Source organism: Leucopleurus acutus, assembly GCF_964270905.1.
Source record: "Leucopleurus acutus genome assembly, chromosome: 9".
NCBI classification, from domain to species: Eukaryota; Metazoa; Chordata; class Mammalia; order Artiodactyla; family Delphinidae; genus Leucopleurus; species Leucopleurus acutus.
In genome coordinates, this window is record NC_139144.1 from 50333793 (window position 1) to 50347467 (window position 13675).

The 13675-nt window shown below is 40.3% G+C and overlaps 1 protein-coding gene across 2 annotated transcripts in view; it reads right to left on the reverse strand.

The window, feature by feature from the left end:
* ASB4 (ankyrin repeat and SOCS box containing 4) overlaps positions 1 to 13675 on the reverse strand; it is a 120873-nt gene that overhangs the window by 49149 nt on the left and 58049 nt on the right. For both annotated transcript variants that reach the window (XM_082846465.1, XM_082846466.1), the window contains one exon: positions 4401 to 4700. In XM_082846465.1, coding sequence (XP_082702591.1) covers positions 4401 to 4700 — 300 coding nt within the window. The remainder of the gene's footprint in view (positions 1 to 4400; positions 4701 to 13675) is intronic.

The window sequence follows — 13675 nt, forward strand, 5'->3', positions numbered from 1 at the left end:
TCTCACAGGTTGAGAAGACCACAGCATCTTCAAGCATGTCCTCCCATTCTTTCCCCATGACCTTTCCATATCTTCCCCTCTCTCATCCAATTTCCAGTCTTTCTGCTCTCATTTTGGCTGATGACTTTGTACCAGATAGGGACTCCCTCATCTTACCACAACCAAATCTACAAGTGCTCTGGCATTAAAACCATCTTTTACTTTGGCTCACCTGATGAAAAGGAGGATGTGTCTCAAGGTCTCTGGTTTTCACCCCATCTCAACTTCTCTAAGATTTGGACCTTTCAGTTATCCTGTTTCATGCATCTTCAACTGTTTGCTTTCTATAAATCATTTCCTTCACTGTACAAACATTTCCTTTTTTTTTTTTTTTTTTTGGTTGCACTGGGTCTTCGTTGCTGCGCAGGGGCCTTCTCTAGTTGCGGCAGGTGGGGGCTACCCTTCGTTGCGGTGCGCAGGCTTCTCATTGCGGTGGCTTCTCTTGTTGCAGAGCACAGGCTCTAGGTGCGCGGGCTTCAGTAGTTGTGGCACACGGGCTTAGTAGTTGTGGCTCACGGGCTCTAGAAAGCAGGCTCAGTAGTTGTGGCGCACGGGCTTAGTTGCTTCGCGGCGCGTGGGATCTTCCTGGACCAGGGCTCGAACCCATGTTCCCTGCATTGGCAGGCGGATTCTTAACCACTGCGCCACCAGGGAAGTCCCCAAACATTTCCTTTTATCTTCAACTGTAGATAATAGTCTCCTGTGACAAACGCCCCCCCCCAAACCCCCTTCAGCAATCATGCTACTCTTATGCTCACATTTGCAGCCAAATTTCTTTTACCAGTTGTCAGCATATGCCATCTCTAGTTTCTAACCTCCCATTCACATCTTCTGATCTGGCTTCTGCACCTACCATTTCATCAAAACTATTTTTGCCAGTGATAACTCTGTCACTTAATCTAATGAACATCTGATTAAACCTCTCAGTAGCTATCAATACAGCTGACCACTCCCCCATTCTTGAACCTGCCTTTTTCTTAGTTTCTCTGATGCCAAAAATGCTCTTGGATTTTCTCCAACTTCATTTATCAATACATTTCACTCTTTTTTTTTTTTAGTGTGGAATATTTTAACACATTCTTAGAAATAAAGAATTATAGAGGAAAGTGATTATCACAAGGAAGAGAAATCAAAACCCTAGAATAATTTCACTCTCTTTTATTGCCTCCTCTCCATCCTGCTAACCTCGAAACATAAGAATTTGTCAGAGCTTGGTCCTAAGTTCTCTTTTATCTCTCTACACTGTTTATCCAGATGAGTTCATTGATTTCCTTGGCTTCAAATACAATCTATAGGCCAATGGCTCCTAAACTTACTGCTTTAGTTCAGAGCTCTTTTCTGAAATATATACTTTTATATCAAGTGCATCCTTGACTTATTCACTTTGATGTCTCAAAGAGGTCTGAAACCTCTCATGTTTAAAACTAACCTAGAAGGACTCACTCTATGTGCTTTTGAGACTTGATATAAAGCAACCAAGTCAGTGGAGGATTAGCAAAAAGTAGATATATAGATCAATGGACCCATACATATTTGGCCAATTGACTTTTTTTTAAGATTTTTTTTATGTGGACCATTTTTAAAGTATTTATTGAATTTGTTACAATACTGCTTCTGTTTTATGTTTTGGTTATTTGGCTGTGAGGCATGTGGGATCTTAGCTCCCCAACCAGAGATCGAACCTGCACCCTTGGAAGGTGAAGTCTCAACCACTGGACCACCAGGGAAGTCCCGGCCAATTGACTTTTGAGAAAAATATCAAAACAATTCAATGGTGAAAGAATAATCTTTTCAACAAATGATGCTGAAACAATTGGCCATCCATACATGAAAAAGATGAACTTCAACCCATACCTCACACCATATGCAAAAAATAACTCAAAATCAATCAAAGACATAAAAGTAAAACCTGAAATTATAAAACTTCTAGAAGAAAAACGTAGGAGAAAACCTTTCTTACTTGGGTTAATCAAACATTTCTTAGCTAGAACACAGAAAGCACAAATCATAAGAGGTAAAAATTGATAAACTGAATTTATCAAAATTAAATACTTCTGTTCTTTTAAAAACACCATTAGAAAAATGAAAATCCAAAGAATGAATTAAAATATTTGCAAAATACATATTTGACAAAGGGCTAGTATCCAAAATATATTAAGAACTCTCACAGATCAATAACAAGAAAACAACCATTTAAAAAAAAAAAAGCGGGCTTCCCTGGTGGCGCAGTGGTTGAGAGTCCGCCTGCTGAGGCAGGGGACACGGGTTTGTGCCCCGGTCTGGGAAGATCCCACATGCCGCAGAGCGGCTGGGCCCGTGAGCCATGGCTGCTGAGCCTGCGCGTCCGGAGCCTGTGCTCCGCAACGGGAGAGGCCACAACAGTGAGAGGCCTGCGTACTGCAAAAAAAAAAAAAAAAAAAAGCAGCAAAAGAAATGAACAGATATTTCACCAAAGTGAACACACAGCTGGCAGACAAATACATGAAAACATACTCAATGTCTTTGGTCATTAGAGGAATTCAAATTAAAAGCAATAATGAGATGCTATTAATACTTATTATAATGGCTAAAACAATCTTTAAAAATCTGACATTACGAAGTTCTGACAAGGATGGAGGATAACAGGAACACTTACACACTGCTGGAGGAAATGCAAAAGGGTACAAGCACTTTGGAAAACAGTTTGGCAGTTTCTTATAAACTTACCATACAACCCAGCTTCCCATTCCTAGGTGTTTACCCAAGAGAAATGAAACATGTCCATACAAGAACGTGTATGCAAATGTTTAGAGCAGCTTTTTTCAAAATTGTCAAAAATTAGAAGCAATCCAAACGCCCCTCTACTAGGGAGTGAATAAACTGTGTTACATCTATACACGGAATACTATTCAGCAATAAAAAGGTCTGATTTACTGGTGAGTGCAGTTACATTGATGAATCTCAAATGCATTATGCTACACTGGAGAAACCAGCCTCAAAAGGTTACATATTGTATAATTTAATTAATATGACATTCTGAAAAGATGAAACTAAAGGGACAGAAAACAGATCAACAGTTGCCAGGGGTCGGGGGAGAGTGAGGGAATTAACTACCAAGGGCATCGGGGGATTTTTTGAGATAATTGTGGTGAATGGTTTCACGACTCTCTATTACTCAAAAACAGTGAACTTACGGTATATAAATTATACCTCTGTAAACCCAACTTAAAAAAAATGGTATAACGATCTTCCCCACATACATGCTTCTTCCCCAAGTTTTCCCATCTTAAAAAATGGCATCACTATCCAGCCATTTTCTAAAGCCAGAAACCTGGCAATGATTCTTGAAACTTCCTTTTCTGTCACCCAGCCCCACCCCCACCTATATCAAATCCATCTCCAAGTCCCACCAATTCTGCTTCTAAAACATATTGCAAACCCATTTTCTAATTTTCCTATCCAAGCTTTCCCCTTAGTGCAAATCATCATCCCCCCCACCTACACTATTGCAAGAGTTTCCCTGCTGGTCTCCCTGCTTCCATTCTTGGCCTTCTCCAACCCAGCTTATGAATGACCCCATATTGATGATCTTAAGTGAAAATTAAACCGTGTCATTGCCTTGCTTTAAACTTTTCAGTGGCTCCATTTCTAAACCCCACACTCGGCACCCATCAGGCCATATATGATCTGACACATCCAATGTCATCTGGCGGCACTACCCTCTACCCTCTTATCCCTCCCACCCCCCCCCCATGATACTCTGGCCATACTGGCCTTCTTCCATGTGTTGGATATTCCAAGTTTTTTGCTCCCCTAGCAACTTTGCACATGCTATTCGCTATCCCTAGACTTTTCTTCTTTGCTCTTGTTTTTAATGGCCAGCTCCTTCTCATTATAAAGTTTCAGCTTAAATATTGTCTCTTTAGAGAAGTTTTACACATTTTATAATAGTTTACTCCTGATGTTCTCTTTCATAGCACCTTATTTTGCTCCTTTCCCAATTTACAGTTATGTATTTATAATTTATTTCATCAATATTCATCTCCCCTACTAGAATATAAGCTCCTAGAAGTCAGAAACTATTTTCTCTTTTTACTTTCTTAGCACATTACCTGACATCCTAGAAGCTAATAAATATTTGTTAAATAAATGTGTTAATTAACGAGACTCCTACAATTAAAACAGTAATAAGAATTCAATGTGATCATCACTGAATGACTGGGGCCAACATAACTATCTCTCTACATATTTTTAGGGCCCCCTGAATTAGGCTTAATGAATAGAGATATGTACTACATTGCCGGAGGTAAGTAAGGGTCACCAATTTTCAAAACCATGACTGGGCAAGTAGATGACAATGTCAGCCACCCAGAAAGACTTACCTCTCCAAACCAATTGCTTGGCACACAGGATGGAGCTTGGAGTTGTACAGAAGTGTAAAGCTGTGTGTCCACTTAAGGAGTAGCAATTGAGCTTTGCTCCACGGTCACAGAGAATCTTAACACAATCCAAGTTGGCCATTTCACAAGCCACATGAAGAGGGGTTTTCCCATTAGGTCTACAGTTGATTGTAGCATTGTGGTCCAGTAGCACCAGAAGACATTCCACGTGACCAAACAAGACAGAGAGATGCAGGCCTGTGGCCCAGGAAGACTTTAATTTGTAACTAGGCAACCAATAACCTGAAAAAAGAAAGGGAGAGAAAGTTTAACTTCTTGGCCTAGGATTTCTCCCTGTGAGAATTAGTGAGGATTTTTACAAAGTATTTTACTTTCGTCACATTTATAAAATTGGCGGATGATTTGGAAGTTGTAAACTAGTGGCTGATGAATCTGCAAATGTTTAGCTTAGTAGTGTATTTGGATTACTTAAATGGGACAGGGGCTTTCTACTCTTCCCTATTATCTTGGTCCTTCATTTACTTCACCTTCCTGGCTGTCCAAGGCATTTGTGTTTGAGACCTTCATTTATGTGACTGCATTTTATTTTACGTGATGATTTACAGGACATTCTTATTAAAGATTTTTTTTTAACTCCCAATCGTTGTCTTAAATGATTCCAAAGCTGTTACTTACAAGCTTATAATGTTCATTCCATCACAGTTCTTTTTCCCTCTAGTTGTTGCTATTGTTAAGCTAAGGTATGAATGTATTTGATGTCTTTAGAAAATTTGTCACACCAAGATTTTATTTGCCTGTCTATCAGTTTATACAACACCTCTTTCCGAAGAAGAATTAAGAAGAATTTATAGCAGCTTACAAATTTTACACAAGATTTTTTTTTTAATGATCTAGAAAATAAGGGCAAAGGAAAAAATAAGGAAGGCAAAATAAGGAAGGAAAATAAAAAGAGGTCCAGGGTCAGATAGGTACCCAAAATATAAACTGTGTTGTATATATGCTAGAACCACACTGCAAATTTGCCTTTGAACTTCCCAGCAGCCAAAATAAACAGGACAACATGATGTGTTGCACAATTAACTATGCCCACAAGCTATACACAGATTAATTGGTCAGGAGAAGCATAGTTGTTCCTAGAACTGAGATCTTAAATAAAATTTTCCCATTAGCTGTTGAAAATCTCTCTCTCTCTCTCTCTTCTCCCACCCTCCCTCCCTCTCACCCTCTCTCTTTCTCTTTCCTTTTTCCCTCTTACCTCTGACTTCTGAACACTGAACTAGTCCCTTTTTCCCAAGTGTCCAATGATTGCCATTTTGACAAGCTATAACAAAGATAACTTTATAAATCCTTTTTTCAATGTCAATACCCAGAGCCACGGCATTAAGCTCACTATGAGTGGAGAATGGAAAATAGGTACAGAAAGATGAAATATTTAATGGCAAGATGAAGATGTAGATATAGCTCAACAGCTTAGAAGAGACTCTAGGGTGGAAACAACAATACAAATTTTAACATGGATACATCAGAAGTTTGGTTTTACAATAGGTTGTAAAAATTCCACTATGCGAGTACAAAGTAAGCAGATTATGAGTTTCTTTATTTTTCTTAGATTTTTTTTGGAAAGATCGTCTTTATTTATTTATTTAATATTTTGGCTGCACCGCGTGGGATATGGGATCTTCATTCCCCAACCAGGGATTGAACACACGTCCCCTGCATTGGAAGTGCGGAGTCTTAACCACTGTACCACCGGGGAAGTCCCAGCAGATTATGATTTAATGGTAATTTATTTGAGGAAAAACCTAAGTATTTGAGTTGACAATAATCTAGAAATGAGCCAACAGTAAGATGAAGCTGCCCAAATGCTGATACAATCTTTAGCTACATTAATAGGGTATAGCACCCAGAACAAGAGAAGTACAAGTTGTATTCTTCACTGATTAGATGAGGTCAGAAAAATCTAAAATATTGTAAATACTTCTGGGCAACAAAAATGAGCACCTGGAGGGCACTCAGAGGATGATGACCACGTTAAAGGTGTGCCTGGTGATTAGGTATTAAAAGTCTCTCATTTAAGTGAAAAGAACTACCTACGCACCACTCCTGGGTATTTATCCTACAAGTACATTCACTCATGTGTGAAATGCCATATAAGGGCCACTGTATTACACAACTCCCAGGAACACTACTTGCATTGAACTCTTTATGAAGAGTATGAAGTTCCTGGGAGTTATAAATTCTGGTAACCTGGCCCAGGACAACAACATGCACTACACTACAGCATTGTTCTTAATGGTTAGTGATTGGAAACAACCTCAATCTTCATCAATAGGAGACTGTTTAAATAAAGTATGTACATCCGTACAGTGGAACACTATACAGTCATTACAAAGAAGGGGGAGGTTCTGTGTATACTGGTATGGAAAAAATCTCAAGATATATTATTGAATGAGAGAAGCAGGGAGCCGAAGAGTGTGCATAAAGGCTAACAGGTAAGAAAATATTTATAAACACCTAACACAAGAAACTGGTTGCACTGGTGGGGACTGGGGGACAAGAACATGGATTTACTTATCCTTCAATGCTCCCCTTGAGCTTTTAAATTTAGTACCTTGTGCGTGTATTACTATTTATAAAAATAAATAAAATTAAAAAACTGTTGTGCTCCTGGCCAGGAGGAAAAATAATTTAGTTTAAAAAGGCCATTTAGGGCTACCCTGGTGGTGCAGTGTCTTCCAGTGCAGGGGACACGGGTTCAAGCCCTGGTCCAGGAAGATGCCACATGCTGTGGAGCAACTAAGCCCGTGAGCCACAACTACTGAACCTGCACTCTAGAGCCCATAAGCCGCAACTACTGAAGCCCACGCGTCTAGAGCCTGTGCTCCGCAACAAGAGAAACCACCGCAATGAGAAACCCGTGCACTGCCAACGAAAAGTAGCCCCTGCTTGCCACAATTAGAGAAAGCCCATGCACAGCAATGAAGACCAAACGCAGTGAAAAATAAATAAATTTATATTTTTTAAAAGAGGTTATTTATAGGGTTATGCACAATGCTGATTAATCCTGAGGGAATGAATGCTCCCAACCAGAATTTTGTTTTTCTATGGCCCACCCTCCAACCTAGACAGACAGAAAGACAGACAGACAGACACACACACACACTTTAGTCTCTTTTCATCTCACTCAGAATTCTAGGGCCATTTTGCTTTCTCGTCCTCCCAACTCTCCCCTTATCCAAAGTTGTTCTTTAAAAAGAAATCCAAAGTTAATTGGAAAGGTCTAATAGACTGAGGATTGTTTAAAGTGTGACCCTCTTAGGATTATCTGAATTTATGTAGGAATCTGTATTCATACAATAGAATTAAGTTCTAAGATACTAATTCCAGAGTTCAGACACTGAAAGGTATTTGGTGATATGGATTTTCCCTGGTAGAGACAAATAGTTTCACAGACAGTCTGGACTGGGGAGGATCAACCCTGTGCCTGTGTGTGTGTGTGTATAAATAGATATGCATACACAATACATTTGTATATATCCATATATACATTTCCATTTAGCTGTGCACATTGAATCTGTGTTCCAAGCATAGTTTTTAAGCTATATGGTATGCAACCTGCTTTTGATAAGGAAGGAATCACTTAACACCAATACTTAGTCATCTTAATACTCAAGTTTCCTCTACAAGCAATTTGCAAAGACAGCCTCTTCTAACTCTCTTGCAAAGAAGCTGGTTCCAGATCTGAAAACTGGAGTGTGTTTTGCTTGCCAATTAACGGCAAAGATTAGGCAGCTCTATGCAGCAACTGATTGGAAACTCAAGTCTGCTTCTGTAGTGGTAAGAAAAATGATCTCAGAAAGGAAGCAGCAGAGAGCTGATTAAGAAAACACCATTTTGATGTAAAATCAAAGAAACACAGAATGTTAGCGCTGGAGGGAAGATTATCCAGTCCAAGCCTTTCATTTTCCAGATGAGAAAACTGCCACTTTTTCAGCCTGCTGGAGCCATAAGTCGTCTGCCTCAGTCCAAGCTAATGGACTCAGAATATCTGCAATGCAGGGTTTCCATCTGTCTTTGTCTTTGTGGGAGTAGAATAGGTTTAGCGCCAAGCCTGCTTCACAAATCATAAGGAAAGAAAGAAGATCCCGAATTCATCTCTATGTCACATCTCTGATATGGAGATACATTTGTTGATTTTTTTTTCTTCCTCCTAAATTCCCAGTAGCACTTAGAGAATCTATCCTGCCTGTTTATTACATGAATCGGTCATCCCTGACCTCTCAATCAGTTTCATCTCCATGTCCTATAATCATAATCATTAACCAGTAAATTGGGCTCAGAGATGGCCAGGTGTTGGAATTCAGCTAACCTCATAAATGAAATTGTGCCTACAACTCACCTCTCCTAGAAAGGAATGTGGGTGGTAGGAACGTAGATGGGTGGGTGGCAGCAAGACCCCTTAGCTGGTGCCCCTAGGGAGCTGAGTGGAGAGATAGGAAGACAATAGATAGTCGGATATAGATCAGGGTCTGTCGCAATGTATCTTGAAGCTACATTGCAGAACTTTGGTGGGGGGTAGTGGGGAGGAGTTTCTGGATAATTCAAGCCCTTGCAAAGCAGGAAAGCCCACTGAAGAGACAGAAGCAGTCCACAGCAAACAGGCCACACACATATAGTCACCACCTTTTTTTTTTTCTTTTTTTGCTGTACGCGGGTCTCTCACTATTGTGGCCTCTCCTGTTGCGGAGCACAGGCTCTGGACACGCAGGCTCAGCGGCCATGGCTCACGGACCCAGCCGCTCCGCGGCATGTGGGATCTTCCCAGACCAGGGCACGAACCTGAGTCCCCTGCATCGGCAGGCAGACTCTCAACCACTGCGCCATCAGGAAAGCCCCAGTCACAACCTTTAAATGACGATACGGTCACAAGTCACTGTGTACCAAGTGTGGAAACAAGCAGGAGTGCCCTTTCCACCACACCTACCCTCACTGAGGACCAAACCTGAGGTAATGCCATTGCCAAAAAACCACAGTGATGCAGCACCCATTAACACATTTGTGTCGACGCTGGTATGTCAAGAGATCAAAATTTGTCCTACAAAATGTAACCCCCAATGGTCACAGCATGACAGAAATACAGTTAACTAATCAGTCAGATTCATTTTGTACACTCTCCCTTCTTTCCACAGCAATATTGTCCCAGGGCTTCAGAACTCAAAATGTGATTTATTCTTCGCATTTGTCTCTCAAAGGGCCCCCCTCTGCTCACTTCTGCAGAGTCCAGGATGCCCTTTGACTGTGTGCTCAGATTGCCCAAAGGACTGTAAGGAGGGAGTAAAACCCAGGAACAAAGCCCTTGATGGGGCCAGACGTGAGGAAGGCACTGCTTCCCCTAATGTAAACTACTTGGTTCTCACCCTGGGTCTGCAGTCTGTGGGCAGTGATGCCTTCTGCTTGAGTTCTGCTTGAGCAATGAGCTTAACTGAGAAGAAAATACATTCTTTCTCCTAGGAAAACATCCCAGAGAGAACTCTCAAATATAGGCCACACCCATGTGGGTTTATAGCATCTACCATTACTTTTTACCTTCCCCAGACCATGACACTTAATCTGTTTCTATAATTTCCCCTTCTAAACATTGAAGATTATCAGCATGCAGGAGATCTAGAGGGGGTCTTGACAAAGCCTCCACTTTACAAATGAGGATAAATATCTTGTAGAGATTAAGTAGCAGGAAGTGCCCATGTTTGTATACCTAGTCTCCCCCAAATCTGAAAGCTACATGCAGTCCACCTCCAAACCAATATCAATTCTCGGCAAAGTTCTAAAGGAATTTAGGAGTTATGCCCCTACAAAAATACACAGACCAATCCTTTGTGTGTGTGTGTGTGTGTGTGTGTGTGTGTGTTTAATTTAAATCTGAATCCAGAGATATGCCTGAGTCACTGAGTAGAAAACCCCCGGCTCAGGAAATACAGTAAGGAGCGAAGTGTTTGGGCCACCTTTTGGAAGAAGGGTTGATTCTGCTCCAGTGTTTGGGGGGATATACACATCTCTGGTAAATCTTTAGCTAAGCTCGGCTCTGCCACAGTTATCAGCTGTAATGTTATCTGAGTCCAAAGAACCCCACACACAAGAAGCCTCTGTTATTACAGCCAAAGGTTACACACACTGCTCGTGGCTGGATAAGCAGACATTTGCTCTGCTGTGTCCACGTATTTACACAGTCCTGAAGGATTACAGGCTGGAGCACAATTCTTACCTATTTTTTAATAGCTAATATTTTCAGGATAAATCTCAGAGTTTCCCCAGGAGAGAAAAAAAAAATAAGCTTGAAATGTAAAATTTAAAAGAAAAAAATCTGAACATCTAGGAAAGGAAAAGAACCCTGGGATGGCAATAGGAAAGTAGGAGAGTGAATTTCTGGTAAAGAGGAAAATTAGGTGATGAGAAGATGACTCATTAAGAGAGTGAAAATAAGAGCTTTCAAGATATTTGGAAGGCAGTTGCTACTTAGTAAAGTAGATAGAGTACCTGCCAGAAAGTTTTCCAGTGAAATCATTCATTGGTTATTTTAATTAAAAATATGACTATCAACCAAAGAACCTGAGGCTTTGGGCCATAAAGGAAGTACTTAAGGTGCATTACGCTGATTAACCTTGCTGACTAGGGGATTCCATACCAAAGAGATAAGTATGATATTCTGCCTGTAACATTAATGAGCCAAGGCTCATGCATCTGAAGGAGAATCAAATGTGTGGTTGAAAAACCTTTGGAAACAGCTTTATGGATATTCACGTTTCCCGTATGGAGATGGCCTAGTGAGAACCAATATGAATAGCTTTGTGTTTTCTTAGAGACCCACTTTCACTATAAATACTGTGCGCTTGGCTCATAACAAACTTTATATCATTGACATCCCTTGACTATTCAACTGCTAATTGCATTTGGCAGTTAAAAGTTGTTCGTGTATTTAACTTTTCTTCACTTCATTCCCATTTTAAAGTGGTCAGCTGGTAGATGTAATTTTGCTTACTTGTTTTTACTTTTCAGACCCATGTATCTGCCATTCTCTAGGAGATAATGCAAATGCCAACCAGAATGCTTCTTTTTTTTAAAGAATGGCTTTTCTTAAAAATTTTATTTTATTATTATTTGGCTGCCTCGGGTCTTAGTTGCAGCACGTGGGCTTCTCTCTAGTTGTGGCTCGAGGGCTCTATAGTGCGCTGGTTTCGTTCCCCACGGCATGGGGGATCTTAGTTCCCCCACCAGGGACCATACCTGCGTCCCCTGCATTGGAAGGTGGATTCTTAACCACTGGACCACCAGGGAAGTCCCAACCAGAATGTTTTTAATGTTTGCTTTACAAAGTGTGAGAGAAATATTTTTAATTGATAAAACATAATTTTATCTGAAGATTTGATTATGAAGTTTAAAATAACTTGAAAAAATAGAATGAGATGTCTCAAACTTTAAGAATCATTATTAGGTGCTGGGGCTAGGCCGGGCTCGCCATTTGAACCTGGATGCTGGCTTCTAAATCTGTTCTCTGTCTCACAGGTGAGAGAAGTTACTCAATGAGACGGGGAAGCAGAAGTGAATTTCCAGACACTTTGTTCTACCTTCCTCACAAAGTCCATGTTTTATATTTGCTTAGGAGGTCAACTTTTGATTATTAGTGTACCATTTAGATTGTGGATTGGGGGTTGCAATGTTTAGATTCCAAGCTGATTTCTTCATCAACAGACTTCTGAGTTGCCTTTACAAAAAGTATAAACTTGCATTCATACTGACTTAAACATACCATAATTAGGGGAGAAAATGTGGTCCCTTTTAAAAATCCTATGTCCTAAAAGAAACAAAAATTATTTGGGATTAAACGTACCACTGTTGATCTTCCACAGGACAATCAAATGATGAATACAGATTACATTACTAATTACACAAGCAAATTTAAAGGTAGCATAGTATGTTCTAGATTTTACACATTGTCTTGCTTAGTAGGCCCCAAATTACTAAAACCTGAAGATTCCCACACTTTAAAAGTAAATAGGTAGGGCTTCCCTGGTGGCGCAGTGGTTGAGAATCTGCCTGCTAATGCAGGGGACATGGGTTCGAGCCCTGGTCTGGGAAGATCCCACATGCCGCGGAGCAACTGGGCCCGTGAGTCACAATTACTGAGCCTGCATGGGCGATGAAGAGTGGCCCCCACTTGCCACAACTAGAGAAAGCCCTTGCACAGAAACGAAGATCCATCACAGCCATAAATAAATAAAAATTAAAAAAATAAAAAGTAAATAGGTAATGTTCTATTTCTTCTTCTGGATGCTGGTTGCATATGTTTGTTTATTTTGTGAAAATTAACCAAGCTTCACACTTATGAATTGTGCACTTTTCTGTTGTAGAGATTTTGAAAAGTGCTTAAAAAAATCAAAAACGAATGCATAGCAATTCAACAGCATTCAACATCCAAAAAGTCTGCTGTGATTTAATAAAGTCTCACGAAGTTTAATCTAGTCACATACCCTTCAAGGCCACAAAGCGTCTCATTCCTTAGAATTATTCAGAAAGGAACTAATTCTAACTAACAAATGACCAGTGTAGCCTGCTCAGCTCTACACTAGTCCCTGGGAATTCCTCTGTGACTTAGAAACTGATGTAACCACTTAGGTCTACTCTGCTTGGCTAGCAACTAGGATTCTATGCATCACTTCCATTCCTGACTAAAATAAAAAGTCTGATAATGAGGCTGGAAGCCATGTGAAAATATCTGAAGAAACTGAAGAAAATGAGGCTTTAATCTGGGATTAAGATTGAAGAGACAGATTATTATACCCATATTCATATTAAACAGAGAGTAAGTGTATTTCTTTCTATACGCACACGTGTACGTGCACACACACACACACACGCACACACACACACACGCACACGCACACACACACACACACACGATTTCCTGCATAAACCCTGAAGATATGGCCACAAATCCTAACATTTCTTCCATTCATCCACCTGGCATGCATAAGAATGTTACTGTTCTCTTTTTTTCCCCCCCAAATCCAGAGAGTGTAATTTGCTTTCTCCCTAATTGAAAGTCCCATCCCACAGTCCTATGAAAACACCCATTTGCATGAATGAAAATTTAGCTCTATGAAGACCATAGGGAGTCGGCTCATATTGACAGAAGGATTTTAAAATGCATTTTTTTCTCGTTCAGGGATGATAACACCATTGGAAGCAAGAGAAACAGCATC